Source organism: Melanostigma gelatinosum (genome assembly GCF_949748355.1).
Source record: "Melanostigma gelatinosum genome assembly, chromosome: 19".
NCBI lineage: Eukaryota > Metazoa > Chordata > Actinopteri > Perciformes > Zoarcidae > Melanostigma > Melanostigma gelatinosum.
Window position 1 is genome coordinate 13,656,795 of NC_136652.1, and position 15,925 is coordinate 13,672,719.

General features: G+C 41.8%; 3 protein-coding genes across 8 annotated transcripts; all 3 read right to left on the reverse strand.

Annotated features, from left to right (window-relative positions):
- Positions 1-3,914: 3,914 nt before the first annotated feature.
- Positions 3,915-4,925, reverse strand: gtf2h5 (general transcription factor IIH, polypeptide 5). 3 transcript variants are annotated; one of them, XM_079290298.1, is made up of 3 exons: positions 4,891-4,925; positions 4,368-4,453; positions 3,915-4,243 (listed from the first exon to the last, which is right to left on the reverse strand). In XM_079290298.1, the coding sequence occupies exons 2-3, from the start codon at positions 4,400-4,402 to the stop codon at positions 4,063-4,065; spliced, it is 216 nt and encodes a 71-aa protein (XP_079146424.1). In that variant the 5' UTR covers positions 4,403-4,453; positions 4,891-4,925; the 3' UTR covers positions 3,915-4,062. The 3 variants fall into 3 exon arrangements, with proteins under 3 accessions (XP_079146424.1, XP_079146425.1, XP_079146426.1); XM_079290299.1 differs by having other exon boundaries at positions 4,881-4,919; XM_079290300.1 differs by lacking the exon at positions 4,891-4,925 and adding an exon at positions 4,819-4,841.
- Positions 4,926-5,211: 286 nt separating this feature from the next.
- On the reverse strand, positions 5,212-11,337 carry serac1 (serine active site containing 1). 4 transcript variants are annotated; one of them, XM_079290701.1, is made up of 17 exons: positions 11,251-11,337; positions 10,669-10,763; positions 10,515-10,551; positions 10,293-10,435; positions 9,770-9,859; positions 9,014-9,145; positions 8,803-8,924; positions 8,584-8,712; positions 8,383-8,496; positions 7,890-8,052; positions 7,500-7,650; positions 7,256-7,397; positions 6,922-7,022; positions 6,584-6,681; positions 6,243-6,425; positions 5,999-6,142; positions 5,212-5,873 (listed from the first exon to the last, which is right to left on the reverse strand). In XM_079290701.1, the coding sequence occupies exons 2-17, from the start codon at positions 10,760-10,762 to the stop codon at positions 5,737-5,739; spliced, it is 1,980 nt and encodes a 659-aa protein (XP_079146827.1). In that variant the 5' UTR covers position 10,763; positions 11,251-11,337; the 3' UTR covers positions 5,212-5,736. The 4 variants fall into 4 exon arrangements, with proteins under 4 accessions (XP_079146827.1, XP_079146828.1, XP_079146829.1 ...); XM_079290702.1 differs by lacking the exon at positions 11,251-11,337 and adding an exon at positions 11,155-11,250; XM_079290703.1 differs by lacking the exons at positions 10,293-10,435; positions 10,515-10,551.
- A 755-nt stretch (positions 11,338-12,092) lies between these two features.
- Positions 12,093-14,107, reverse strand: myct1a (myc target 1a). Its single transcript, XM_079290603.1, has 2 exons — positions 13,929-14,107; positions 12,093-13,079 (listed from the first exon to the last, which is right to left on the reverse strand). The coding sequence occupies exons 1-2, from the start codon at positions 13,981-13,983 to the stop codon at positions 12,532-12,534; spliced, it is 603 nt and encodes a 200-aa protein (XP_079146729.1). The 5' UTR covers positions 13,984-14,107; the 3' UTR covers positions 12,093-12,531.
- Positions 14,108-15,925: the final 1,818 nt, after the last annotated feature.

The following is a 15,925-nucleotide window of genomic DNA, read 5'->3' on the forward strand; positions in this document are numbered from 1 at the left end:
ACCTTTTTTTCTGCCTGCTTGATAAGTTATAATTAATTTATTTTTCATTAAACATGTAACATTACTTTATTAAAAACCTATGAGCTAGTTATATGCTTATGTTCGGTAGACGAATCACACAATGATTGCACTACCTGCAGCGTTTTTAAAAACAACAGTGACTTGGGTGACATTAGAGTTGATGTGCCAGTACATGTTCATCGTGTTGATAAAAAAAAAAACTTACAAATGTGTTATGAAGCTAAACTTAAACGCATTTGCTGCATTTCTGGTTATATAACATCAAGCTGACCGCACCTTGTATTCACTCGCTGGCTCGTCGGGAGGACAGCTTCAGGTCGGTGAAGGTTAATGCTTTTACAAACCAGTTTCTATAAACAGTGTATTCTATCTTTATTCCTCACAGTATATCGACATTAACTTTAGCTGTAACATGTGTTGTTAATGTTCAGGATAACGTTATAGCGTTAGTTCGTCGAGTTTGTATGTGATGTTGCTAGCGAAATCTGTAGCTTCGCTAGGCTAGCTGTAGCTAAATTTGCATAGGGACGCGCTAATTAAGGAAGGTAGGAATGGTGGTAGACATTGGTAACGTTAACGATGGTTTATCGATGTTAAGGTGAACTTGGTCACATTAATGAACGTCATGAAGTTCGTTTGTTATTTCCTCACATTACCCTTAACCTCACGCTATTACTTCTACCTAAAGGTAATTATTAAGTGTTATTAAGTAGCACTTTCGTTTTCGTGTTGAAGTCACTTATCAATTGTAATTTGCGTGGTTTAGTATTGTAATTTACACGTTTACTCCTTCAATTATAAATTGTTTTGAATCCGATACCATTTGAACAGCTTTGACTAGCTAATCATTACATTATCTTCGAAACTGTGACGTTGATTGCTGCCGTACAACCTTTATTTTGAAAACACAAATACCGGAAAGGTAAATAGTTCTGGTGCTAGCTTGATGCACGAGGTCTGTCTCATGGGTGTCCGCATAGCGATGGTTTTAACAGTATCGTTACTAACACGGATATTTTGATGATTTTTTCCATGTTTCCAATATTGAAATGTGCAACGTTACTTGAGCACAATGCACAGAGTACAGCGTACTATGTTTCCTGCATAGTTTCCGCCACCAGAGGGCGAGAAAGATACATTTATTTTTGTGAAAACATTAACGCTTAAAGCCCCGCATTTTGTTCATTTTCATCCACACACACGATCCCGTCATTACAAATATCTATATTAAATCTCGATCATATAGCTTACCTTATCAGTTCTATCTCCATTAAAGATATGAAACGGATTTTAAAGTAACGTTACTCTTTCGTAGTGCTTGTTGGTCAGTAACGCATCAAGTGACCAGAAATAGCATTCACACTCCAGACCGATAGGGGCAGCAGCAGACATGACAGTTTTCCCTCCAGCAGTGCACAAAGAAACAGGAAGTGCTTGAACTGTTGGAAAATAAATGTGTGTTTTTATACTTTCCTCTGATAAAGTTGATTTTTAGATGTGAATCAAACGAGGTTTGGTTGCATTATGATTTCGCTTTATCTCTTTTGAAGTTGCGGTTGAGCTGTTACTCATTTACCGAAGTAAAATAGACAACACTGGTGATTTTAGGTTGACCTTTGATACGGCGATACACTAGTGCATGATGGGATATGAGGTATTTCTTCTCATGTTAAATGTTAATAATCATTTTAAGACTTGGTACCAAAGTGTGTTTTGTTGGTGTTAAATTATTTTCGATGATCACCTGCTTTCTAATCTCAGGGATTTTAAATGTTTAACACCGTCACTTTGCTTGATTTGTCTCTGAATGACTTCTCCGTCTCCAAGGTGTACAACTCATACTTACCTGGCAAGGGAGATACCATGATCAAGAAGGTGGTTCACCCAGGGCGAGGCTTAGCCATTGCACTCCGGTTGAGCTGACCTCTGCGAATTTCCCAAATGTGGAAATCTCGATTGCATAATTTCTGGTAGTGGGGGACTGCGTTCGCGCTCTCCCCTGATAAAGTGTATAAAGATAAAACATGTTGTAAATGTGTGGAAGTCCTGGTGACTGATATCTGAATCCATCTAAGCTTCATGTTAGCAGAATGTAGTACATAAAGTAGGAATAAATGCCTTATAAATTATGTCACACTACTAAAGAAGTTTATGTGATCGTGTTATACCCTCACACTTATTTAGTTAATTCAGAAGGACTGCGTTTGCACTCTCACCTTATATTTAACAATATGATCAGTAGGGGCAGGGGACGCCCTCCTGCCCCAACCCCTGCCCCTGCCGAGTTGCCTGTGACTGTGAAATATAGCCGTTATGGCCGCAGGGTTGGACCTCCTAAGAGAGACTATTGTTACTGGGTGTAATGTTTGGGGGGTTTTGTACGGGGATAAGGTTAGGTTTTGCACATACGGTCAATTCTGAAGGTTCTGGGGGGGCCTGTGTGGTGAACACTAGATGGAGGCATCTCACCTCAGAATGGACACTGGTTGGGTGGTAATGGGCGGAGCCTGAGAGGGTACATAGGAACGCACCTGTACCTGTATGCCGGTTAATTTGTTTGGAAGTAAATCTCAGAAGACTCCATACTCCTGTCTGTTCGTCTCATTTACACGCTTCCACAGTAGATACATTGTAACATTCACACATGTGAAAATCACATTGTAAAGTATGAGATAGATACAAGATGTAGTATATGGTGAAACGACGTCGGGCCCCCGTGCCTCCCTCATGGAGTCTGTGGCCCAATCCCAATGTCCCCCCCTAAAGCCTCAAACCCTGAACCCTCAAAGATTTACTGACGTCACCTGGTTAGTGGTCGAGTGTGAGAGACTGAGGGCTTGAGATGGTGTAAATATGAATGGGGCAGCACTTTGCTGCAACATACCACGTTACCATGAAAACTACAAAAAATATGATGTATAATTGTGGGTATTTATTTTATACTTTGTACTCCCTGGTTTGAACGTCTTCCAGGCTCTTTCGTCACAAGATGAGAGGTAACTTCAGATAATCTATTTACTCGTTTTTGTCAAAACTGCTTCAATGACAAAATCAAATATTTGATGAATAAATATTCTGATTTCAAGTATATTTGTTGTTCCATCTTTAACCCTTAATGTTTCTGTGTACATTTAATAAGACAGGCTGAACACACGTGAGCCGTCCTCTTTGTTTACCTTTATTTTACTTCTCCACGTGTCCACTGGTTACCCTGTGTTTAACGTCACATTGCAATGATTTGTGGGTAATTCTCTTAGGCAAAGTCAGCATCCTATGCCGACTTACGGAAAGGGTTCATAGAGGGCTCAAAATGTCTGCCAGAGAGCCCTCAAACACTCAACGATTTGACGGTGGGACAGCCCTAAACCCTCAGACTTCGCGGGGAGCGCGCCTCAAACCTGCCACCACCTGCAAAACCATTCCTTTATTTGGGGGTTGTTTCCCGTTTCCTCTCCTGTCCACCTGCTGTCACTTTAATTTGCACCAAAGCAGGTGAAATTGATTCACAATCATTTCCCCCGACAGTGTGTAGAATATCTTGAAGAAAGGGGGACTAAATTTCTTTGTTCGGTTTATTTTCTTCTACCTCAAACATGACCTTTCTCATGGTCATTAAGCAATGTTTGGGTTAAATGCTGAACAAAATTACTGTTTAAATGTGAAACGGTCACTATAAGTGCCAACTCCCAGTTTCACAGCTCAATGCACCTTTGTCTCGTTGCGCTTAACTTTGTTTCAATTACGTCTGCTTTGAAGAACCATCCATGTGATGCCAAGGCAGATGTAACAATGGAAACTCAAATCGTCAATTTAAATCATGATCAAGAAACAATGAAATGCATCAAAGAAATGTCCTGAATGGACATAATTGAAAGACCGCACAAACTACGGTCACACAGGTAAACATTTACTTTTTTTTCAAATTATTCCAACAAAATAATGCGCCATTTCAGTCTGCAGTTAAAACATTGCAGACAATGTTCATTTAAGGACGAACTAAAAAAAACAAACAGCCGTAAGTCCAAGAAGCCAGACTTCGTGTTATTTCTGCGTGAAGGTGAATGAATTCTGGTCCATTAACTCCCCAACTCTCTCCTGCAGGGTCTGCACCACCTCTGCCAGGATGAAGACGTGTGTGTCGTCCAGGTCCTTGAGGATGAACTTCTTTCCCAGGGCCATCTTCTCATCCAGGTAGAGGAGGAACTGCTTCATGGCAGGATCGCTGGTCCATTGAGCAGAGGGGACAGCTTCATAAATCATTACATTCTGCACACACGTGCACACATATTGGTCAGAATCACTTGATCTACACAAATATTTCTTGGTAGATTTACAGTTTTCTTTACCATTCAACAAGGACACCTTTGTGTACGTTCACCATGTTGACACGTGCAGAGAAATCAGCAGTCGACGCAAACAAAATCCTCAAGACCTGCAGCACAATAAACAAAAGGCGTGTTACTTTCCTGGCCGTAAACACGACAAGCTAACGGAGGTAATGGGCAGACACCGAACAGTAACTTACAGTCACGAAACATAGACCAAAGTTTTAAAAGTATTTGTTTTACGAGACAGCATGCTTAACATAAATTAACGTTTCCCCAGAAAACATAAACAGCATTGGCGGTTATCGTGACTAAACGTTAGTGTTTAACGAACACAGTTGTTAGCGTTAGCTTCTGATTTGAGACTGGTTAGCTAGCTCTAACGTTAGTTCAAAGCTAACGTTACGTGACATGACACCGCGGCTATACTGCTAAGTACTGCGGTTTTAAAATATTAAACAGAATGCGCTACCAATAAAGATGAGATACGTGGTTATATTCAAGCGAAAGAGTTGAGGAGGAAAAGAGACGGACCTCCACCAACCTGATAGCTTTGTTGTTCCTGGTTTCTAATCGTTGTGGGGACGTACGGTCTGTAGCAAGGGACAATCTTCAGCGATGCAAAAATTGCGCATGTGGCATAAATACATCGTCAATTATTACCATTCCTTCTAAAAAGCTACACTGTGTTGAACAATGATGAAACAGGTTAATGTTGTGGTTGGTACATCATATAAAAGTCCAGTATTACCATAAATCAGTCATGTTCAATGATCTAATGCACCCAGAGATCTACACAAAAAACATTAAATGAGATGCATTGCAAAGTGGCTTTGCGATGAAAAAGATGCAGAACATAGACATGTCCGACTCCAACTTCATACATTTATTCATTGTCAGCATTGCTAGAGGCAATTAGGACTACAAACACGTGGAGATTTAAACCCATAGCCTGGTTATTACAAATAAATACCGTACAACCCGAATTATATTAATACAGGACCGTTTGAGGTAAAGTTCAGGAAGGAATAAGTTTGGCAGACAATATGACTGACATACTGCAGTTAGAATAAAATACATAACATACAAAATAAAAACTTAAAAAAAAAAATTGAATGGTCTTCAAATTCTGACTCACTAGTGAGAGAGACCAATCTAAGGGGACGACTAGGAGAACAAACATTTTCACCACAACTGACCGCTCACAGCAATCAAGTTGTAAAAAATGCTAAATTTTCCAAATCATGTTATGGTCACATCAGTGGTTGTTAATGTGCATTAAGGATAGGCAGTTATGTTTTCATATATTTTTGGGGGGATGGGTGTCAGTGGTCTCTCCCATTTCAAGTAAATAGTAGGTTTATCAGTGTGTTTGGTTCATATATGTTAGTCAGTGGCTGATGTAGCTCTGCAGTGCTTCCAGGATGAACTGAAGGCTGCGCTTGTAAAGAAACGAGTCCTTCTTCTCCGGCTTGCAGATGTTGAGATGATCCGTGTCCACCTCGATGAGCTCTCCAATGCCGAGATCTGAAACCCAACCAGAGCAGGCTCGAGGTAAGCGCTAAAAGTACGAGACCTACTGCTTTAAAGATCTGTGCTCTTTTTGCACATGCATTCATATTCAAGCTATAAATCCCAGTATCGTGACATACTTGCTGACTGTGTTGGGACCACCAGTATCTTGATCATGGGGCCAATGGTTGTTGGCAGCGTCTCTGCAAAGCTCAGCACCTTGAATTCCTTTTCTTTGGCCATGTTCAGGAAGTTCTCATTGAGGTTGCACAGTGCCGGCGAGTCTTAAAAAGCACATTTGGACAACAACTCACAATAGATATTGGAACAATTTCTATGAAACACAGACAGTCATGGACCTCACAATTCATTTCAAACACTTACCTTTACAAAGTTCTCTGACTTCTACAGAGGGAAAGAGAAGATATCTGACACTGACCGAGTACTCGGCCATAAAGGTGCCATGGTGAGGAACACTGTAGAACATTATTCCCTTGGTGTTCTTTAACAGTTCATGCATATCTGGGTCTTCTGCGGCATCTAGCAGCATTTTCTTCACAAGCAATCCTGAATACAAACAGACAATGAGCACAACTTTTACAGTAGATACATGTAATCGCATGTACCGTAGGTACAGGTGTGAAATCATTTGTTTTTCATGTTGCGTTCAGGGGATCTGAGTAAAGATCTGAAGTGCTTGTGGAAGGAAAGTTCTGACAGAATACCTCCCATACTGTGGGCTACCCAGACCACAGGCCTCTCTCCAACTCCCGCCAGCTTTAACTTCTTTAGGAGCTCTCGACTTCTGTAGGCCAAGGACTTCCTGAAGAGACCAAAGCAAAGAATGATTCAACAGTTCACTCAATGAGAGTCTGACATAATAAATACTGGAACATTTAGGACAATTAAACATTTAATTTCATCAAGAAGTGTAGCTTAATTAGCTTTAAATAATCATGTTGGATGAGTTGTGCAAAAATATGGTTATTGGTAAGTAACCAACGTGACTTGCACATTGATACAATATTTTATACTTAAACACTAGAAACTACAGATTGCTCACCTCTGTTTCTCAGCGGGACACTTGGCCATCCAGTCGCTGAGGTGACTGTCATACTCCACTGATAGTACTCTCAGATTTGGACAGTCGGCAGCCAACCACGACTGTCAATACAAGAGGACATAACACAGAAGAACAGCCAGAGATGATTCATCTTTTTAGGATTAATCAATGTCTTTGGGAAACCTCACGTTTAATGAAAAAACACTATTGAGTCTCTTTTATAGCCAGAAAGATCAATCCATAGTTGTTTTAATATAAAAATGTCGGTGGAGAAACATGGAAAGGCACTTAATGGTGGTCCACAGTGATTACAGGAATACGGTGAATTCTTCACCTTTGGCCAGCACTCTGTGTAGTCCTCCCTGCTTTCTGCCTCCTTCTCTTCCCCCGACATGTCGCGGTCCTTCTGCCTCCACGTCTTAAAAGCGGCCCCAAGAATCCCATGGATGAAGAGCACGTCTGCTTTGATTGGCTGGCTGGAAATCAACACATTGTCAAGTGTTGGTTTACATGCAACATAATATTGGAACTAATACTTTATCAAAAACCTGTAACAATAGAATGAATCGTTTTCCTACTTGCCACGTGTTTGTGGGTGCAGGATGTAGACGCCGTCTTGGTATTTCTCTTTCACCGTCTCCCTATCCAGGTTGGCCAGAGCGCGGGCTGCATGAGACGCCTGCATGACGTGAGGAGACTGCACCATCTCAGCCAGGGCCGACACCCAGCCTGAAGTGTGTGATACAGGTAGGGAGGGAAGGAAGAAAGATATTGGATGTATTATAATCTGTTGTTATGTTTTCAGTTAATACAATTGGGACAGTAAGTATTAAAAACAGAAAACAAACATATGAACAAATGTGAACAAGTATGAGTATTTTAAGTCTTTGTAATGGTGAATATGTAATATTCAATACAATATTACACATAACTAGACTATGGGACAAGTAGATGAGCTGTAGATTTACCAGACTGGGATATGGCCTGGTGAACACTCTCATTGAGCGCCAAATTTCCTATGATACGAACAATGTTCCTCTGAATCTTCAGGGAGTCTCTACGAAGCTGATAAACCCTCTGGAGGAGCTGCAGACCACCGTTGGCAACTATGTGGTCACAGTGGCTCTGGACCTGCAAACCGGATGTGTTTCAGTAAGTTCACAACATTTATTCACCTTCAGTCAATATCAACCAGTCTTAACAGGAGTTATTCCACTCAGTTTTGTCCAGGTGTGAACCAAATTAACTGATGAGGTTGTCGTTGTTTCTGTTCGGAAAACTATGAAATCTAATTCAGTTCAGTTTGCCGTGTATACAATTAAAACACTTCTATAAACACTTGCATGATGACAAGAATCCCTCCAACCATGAAACATAGGAATTAACCAAACTAAAACAAAAGGTGCTTTGTGTCTTCCCCCAAGACTAGTTCATGTCTAGATGCGTAACGGCTGTCATTACCTTTGAGTGCTGTACCAGAGCCTGTAGGCAGAAGGATTCCACCTTCTCAGAGGGAACAGAGGTGAGGCTCTGGGCGTAAGGCAGCCCGTTACCTCCAAAACACCACAGACCACCCTGCAACATAGGAGAGCGTATGCATCAGTAGACAAAAGACTGTATTCAGAGGTGCACACATGAGTCCCATCATTCCGTCTGAATTACCCGTTGTGCTGCCAAGGACTGGGTGCTCTCTCTGAGGGCCAGTGAGGTAAAGTACTGAACACACTTGTCCACCTCAGACTGAGGCAGAGACGCCAGAAGCTGCCTCAGTCCATCCTCTTCCGACGAACCCTGTGAAGACGTAAACACATCGTATTCATCACCTTATGTGATGTAAACGATCAATAGTTTTGAATAGTTAGTGTTAGTGGAGATACCTACATCCTCCAGGTCCGGCAGTGCAGGTGAGCGCAGGAAGAATCGAAGGTCTACCTGAGGAGTCCTGGCCAGGCCCACTGCTGTCTGCTGGTCTATAACCTGGGCTGCCGTCTGGTACTGGTAGTCTGCATTATCGACAACAGCTGTCAACTAATCCCACTTCAGGGTTTACAGTTGAACCTGAAGTGATGTGCAACAACTTTGTGTATCTTACCGTGCCAGTGGTGATTTCCTGCAAGCTCCTGAACGGCTTGTAGTCTGATGGCTTTATTGGCTGACATTGTCCTCCTCAGTAGGACCCATAATGCCACCTCATGTGGGTCTGCATCCACATGGCTGTAGTGCTCTATGACAGACGAATAGAAAGCTCACTGACTAGCTGAACGTTTCCAGAATGAGGTGGATACGGGGTAAACAAATGCTGCGAAAGGCACTTCAAACTGTATTTACCACGACTAACTACCAGTCTCTACACGACCACTTTCAGATTAGTCCAACAGCTAAGACGTTACAAACATTGTGGTTTCAAAACTTGTGTCATCAACGTGGCAGCTTTTTATTTTTAAAAAGTCAAAAATTTGATTTATTAGATATCTTATGGGAATGTATGTTCATGAAAAATACGTCATTTCTATAATTTAACATTTACAATTAAACGTCATGAGTGATTAACACAAGAGGTGATATAAGGCGAACAAAACAACAATGTATTGTGTATTACAGCACACTATGCACATTAATACACAAACTATGAGACATCAAAACAGGATGTGCATGCACAAAGCAGGTGTTTCCTTTAGCCTCAATGTGCACACTCCACATAAAAATGAGTCGGCAGCTGTAGTTTTAGGAGACTACATGTCTGTTCCTCTATTAGCAGCAACTTCTGCTTTCCAGTCTTAGAAACATGAGGAGCAGTACCATGGCTCAAACTGTGAAACGTCAGATATAATGACGTTTGGTTTCTTACCGTCTAGTGATTGCAGCATAACCCGAGATGATATTTCCAGAAACCGCCTTGCTGCTTTATGAAGTTCCCTCCTTGCTTTGTGCGTAAGCCCTAAACACACAATGTGGAAAAAAATACTACAATGACCTAGAAAATTAGATTTTCATTTCTATAAAAACACTACCAAGATAACAGAAGCTGTTTAGTAATGTTTGCTCATTTGTTTCTCAGTATAGGTGATCGTTTCCATTACATAAGAGAACCGTGACCAGTGGAAGTGAGATCAGTCAACAGGCTGACACAAACATTCAGGCAACAGAGATAGTAGAGAGGGGAAGGAAAGACTGGAAGTAGTGATGACAGACGTCACTGGGCACCTGGACGTGGCAAACTCAGTATCATTCTGTGCTCATACAAGAAATAAATAAAGCCATTCAGCATATTCCAGATGTTATCTAGCTGGTCTGGGAAGTCCAAAAGCAAAACATCTGAACTGAAGCGAAATCTCAAAATGGTCTTATCCTAGGTGGATGACTTTCAGTACCTGCAGTGAGGTTCTCCTTTTCATCGGAGGGAGTGGCTTTCAGATAGATGTAAGACTTGTACTTCTCCTGAAGAATCGCACTGGTGTCAATGGTCACCGCCTTGTTCAAGGCCACCACTTCATAAGTGATAAAAAGACAGCCCCTATAGAAAGGTAACGGATAAGCTGTGGCTCCACAGTGACACAAGTCCAGGATCAAAGTATGTAAACACTGTAACTCACCCAGAGACAACTGCACCAGTTACTTTAGCAACCTTCCCTAAATGTCAACAGAAAAGGGATCCATTGAAAGATGGTTGAATCTATTTATTTAGAGTACTACGAGCTAGCACAATACGCGGTGTACACACGTCAATTATGTATCATAATAACTTACTTAAATGTTTCCACTGAAGCACTTTCCTCACTCCAGGCGGCCCAGCTGTGCTCAGTCTCCGACAGCGGATCAGTCGTAGAGCTGCACCAGACATCCTGCAGGTCACCCAGTATGTTGTAGATACGTTAAAGAGGAGACTAACTACCTCACACTAGACACGTATATACACTATAGAATCACACGTAAGGCCAGTGACACTTAAGCTAAGGCTTATTTAACTGAAGCTTAACGTTAACTCACGTTAATATAACGTTAATGAACGCGGTCAAAGTTATGATGCACAGCGATCTATGATCTAAACTCTATCGACAGCGACAGTTAACCAACTTGTAACAATAATTAATGACTAACGGTAATAGTCAACTAACTTATGTAGCTAGCTAGTTAGCTAATAAGTAATCAAATCACGTAACGTTACAAGTTGCTAACGTTAGCTGCAGTTAGCTTGGAATGACAAGCGAGGGCTAAGCCAGTAGCGACTGTTACCTCAACTATCAGTCAGTATAAGCTCTCCGCCAGCTTAGCTGGTAGCTCCCCAGCTGGACCATTAAGTTCGTTTTCATTGTTGCACACTGACATTACCTTATTGTTTGTCGACAAACTTCCAAAGGACTACAGTCATGGCCTCCGCGGTTGCAGCGCCCCGGTGTTCTGAAGCACAACAACAACTTGTCTCACAAATAATACGTCATCTATGGAGACTAACGCCATCAGCAATATGTTTGTTGCGGTATTATACCTGCAATATAATATCTGTGATGATGTGTGTTGGCTGACCTGTGCCAAACTTAAACATGGTTAAGCGGGTACCATACCAGGAAACCGTCAGACAGGACGTACACACATCTGTCTGCTCATAAGGGGGTGGACAAAATAATAAATACAAAAAACACGTGTGATCCAACACCACAATAATACAAGAAACACAAACTATTGTACAGATTATAATGTTCAGAGAATGATTTACACGAGCCTGTAGCTTGCACTAGTGTTATGTTAAATTGCATTATATTGCGTATTGTTTTTGATAAGGTACATTATTGTCCCCACTAATGGATAACCTCACAATGCAATATTATACATTAACACCGCAACCTCAAAATGCTATTAACACTTGTCAACACACAGTCAACAAAAATTGACTTTTAGAAACTTCTCTAAGGTAATATTTATTTATATTTGGATGGCTTTTGTAGTAAGTTGCAATATTTAGCAGGTGTTTATGTTATTATGTCCATATCTTGTGTTGCCCGATGCAAGAAGGCTCACCGCTTTGTTTGTGCTAACAAACACCCTTCAGACCACAGGTGTTGTATGGAAAAATCAGTTGTCATGCTTTTTCATTCTTGCTTTTATTGCATTCATTTATGAGCAAAGTTCATAAAATTACAATCTAATTAAAACAGCAACACTTTTGACACCCAACATTCTGTGCATCTCTCTCAAACTCAAACACACCGTACTTGCAACCACAGACACACTAAATTACTTTGAACACCACGCACCCTCAAACACCACAGCTCTGTAAAAAAACATGTTCGACAGCAATTAAAACATCAAATGAGTTCAAAGCTGTCTCCACCAGGTTTTACATAGATTCATCAATGACAGAGTTTATTAAATGCAAGTTAATACAGAAACATTTGCCTTCCTTTGGGCCACACACACAATCATTTTCTGTTTTGCAGCAGGGACAAAGGAGAAGTCTCGTCTTGCAGCTTAAATGCCCCGTCACCAGTATGTATTTTAATGTCTTTATACAGAAGTGGAATCATTTCTGTCCATAAGCAGCCCGCATAACTGAGAGTGTGAACTGTTTCTTTAATGTTTTAGTTAAGAGTCCGCCTGGTTCTCTCACCCCTCTCAGGTGCGTGTTTCCTGATATGCTCTAATAATGCTCTCATAAGCTGGAGGTGGGGTCTGTGTAGCATGGGAACCCCTCAGGCCATTGTTCCCCCAAAGTGACTCAGGTCTGGGTGGGGTGGCAGCTGGCCGGGCTGCCGTTTGAGCCGATCCCGTTGACGTGGTCAGAGTCGGTGTACGAGGCAGCGTGGTCTGGCTCCCCTCCTCTGCCTCTCTGGCGATTTGGCTGCACTGGAGCAGAGGGTGGAAGGTGGAGGCCCTGAAGCTGGATTTGTTCCCCAGAGGATCAAGGGGATCTGGGGTGGAAGTCTGCCGGTGGAAGCTGAAAGCAGCACTGACCAAACTGTTGTTGCTGCGCCGGTCGTAGCTGCTGTTGCGGTGAAAGCCTGGGCGGTTGCGGGAAGACGTGCGCGATTGGCGGGGAGGGCGGCGGGTGATGCTGGCAGAGCCTGCCTTGCGTCGGGACATCCAGGTCAAGATCACGTAAACCAGGGCCCCCAAGACCAGGCCCACCGCGATGGACACACAGAAAGCTATGATCAGAGGGACTGGGAAGAGAGAAACATATCAAAAAGGATATTTTATGAACTGTGCTTCAATATGTATTTTTGATGGAACCTTAACAAACACACTCCATATTTTTTGTTTGCCTGCAGAATTATCTTGTTTACTCTTTATGTTCACTGTAAGGAACAAGAGTTTAATAATATTTATGCACATGCAATACAATCTACTTAATCCTGAATAACAGCCTTTTTTTATTATCCCTTGGGAATGGAAGGAATTTTAGCCAATATTACAACAAACATCTGTTTGTAACAAACAACAACGTCTTGACAACATGATAATAGTCTTTCCTCTTTCCTGTTTACCAGAGCAAGTGACAATGAACTGATTGCATTTCATTTCCACGAAAAAAGCACTGACTTTTGCTTCTCTGCCTTGGAAGCAGTAGTGCCCACATAAGCGTGCTTGAGAGAAGAGAGAGAATGCAGCGGCTAAAACAAATCCTGTGGACAGCTGCCAGCGAAAACAAATCAATTTCCTCTCAATACAGTTGAGCGTTAAAAGACTGAACCCACTTCTTCTACCAGCCTATATTTCCACAGCGGTTTCTATTTTTCCTCTAACTTAAGGGAAAGGAGACACTGGTCAAAAGTCATCTGGAAATGACATTTAGGAAAACGGAGGAAAAAAGAACTAAGAAAACACGTCTGGACCTTATAGATTTGGAGTGAGTTGCAAAAGTCTATATGAAGCAATCTTCAAAAAGAATCATGTATTTCCATTTCAGAGGTGATTAAAGCTTCGATTCCTGAGAGAACGACAGCGCCAATCAGAGAGACCACATGAAAAAAGACCTGCTAAAAGAGAAGGGAAGTCAGAAAAAAACTCACCAGCATCATAAGACTGAAGTATTTCCAGGAAGAGATTTGTGTTGTTCTCGGCCATGACTTCAAGGAGAAGAAGAGAGACTGATACTCAGTTAAGTGTGTCTTTAACTCTCTCTCTCTCTTCTTCTTCTGTCAGTTCTTGCCTGTCTCTCTCTCTTTGCTTCTGATGGGTTTTCCTGTCTTTCTGCCTCCCCTCTTTCCTGTTCTCTCACTTTTCCCCTCTCTCGTCCCTTGCTCACTTTCTCTGTCAGTATGTCTGAGCCCAGAGGCACACAGGACTGGCGGCTAACTCTGGCGGCCGTCTTGTTTATGGAAGCGGAAAACTACACTGTCACATTTCCTGCTTTCCTGCTTGAAATTAGCAACAGGAGTGGCTTATCTATCCAGGACAGAGATCCTGGAGGTGGGGAGACGGGGTGTTGCTGTAATCACTTCCTCCCCCATCATTTCCTTCGGGTTGATTAATGTGAAATTGTATCACCCAAGTACTGCAAGACTCATTACTTCAGCTTTCGCCATAGGAAAAAGTCCACCACACTCACCAATATTTTCATTCCTTTCAGAAATGACAAATATTTCAATCTCTCACATGTTTTTCCCGCCCACCACAGAGACTACAGGAAACAGTTAACCATAAGATGCACTGGCAGTTACAGGCCTGCAATGGGTGCCGAACACTAAACCACAGCTGGAATTGATGGTGACGATACTGTAAGTGCTTTTAATACTCAGGTAATGATGCTCTGGTGTATTTTTATTTTGAACGGACTGTGTGGATATCTGCCTGTTCTGATCTCCAGCGTCTTTGTTAAGCTCAGTCTTTCCACTGTGTCTGCCAGGTCAGCGGTGCCTGCTTTGGATGTCTGGTCCTTGCCTCAGTTGGAGAGATCCAGTAAAAACATTGTAGTTTGATAAGACAGAAAAGCCGCTCCGCACATTTTTTTTTACTTTCAAAAATCAGGATACGGTGAATGAAAATGAAGCTCGCCATGTTACTCATTCTTGATCCCGCAGTCAGCATTGTATTAATCCCCTCCAAGTCAAATCTGCATGGTCGTCAGTATAGTCGGAGGGAAGGATGCGAGCAGTCATGTTGGTATGCGTCTAATGTAGACCGGCCCCATTTGCCCCCATCAGCTTTGGATTGTAAACCCTCCATCACCTTAAATTCAACCTCAACATTAATCAAGTCTCCCTGTTAATCCTGTCCAGTAAAAGGAAAAGTTCTTAGGCTGTCAGACAAAATCTTTGTGAGTGTAGTACACTAAGAATTTGACACCCTGCAGCCTTCTCACTGTAAAGTAGAGAGAGAAAATAGCCCGACCAAAGCCTGAACTTCCTTTAATTGTTGGCTCTGCTGTAAAACCTGTCCTAAAAAACCAGCAAACACCCATAACACACGAGTATGTGTGGCCACTGGCCATTGTGTTCTGTGATAGAGTAATTAAAGTGTAATGGGCTCATAGGTGGAGGACACATTCTTTGAACTTTTTAGCTTAAGTTCATAACCTTATCAAAATGTCAGTGGGCAGAGTGGTGGGAAATTACAGTCTGCAAACCTCCATATGTAAACAGGGACACTAGATTTGTGTAAGGACCTCAAGAATGTAGCCGGCAACGAAGGATATATTATTGCTGTGGTTAAGAAATTATACAGAACGGTGAGGAGTTTCTATTTGTAGATTAGATCAAACAATATCTCATCAATCTCCTAAACACGAGCGTTTATCAATGTGCCATTCTGGGACAGCACTTATGCATAAACTATTATTACAGGGAACATGGATAAGTGAAATGGAATGTTTTTTTTTCCGATAATAAATGAATACTACTATGTGGTCTTTCTGTTCCCTCTTTGAACAGTAGATGGAGTAATACGCCACGATAACTTCACAGCACATCTCAAACGCATATGAGATGCAATTTGCAATTTGTGTTGTGCAGTGTGCGTGGTGGGCTATGTGTACTGATTATTGTATTGTATACACACAGCATCATCC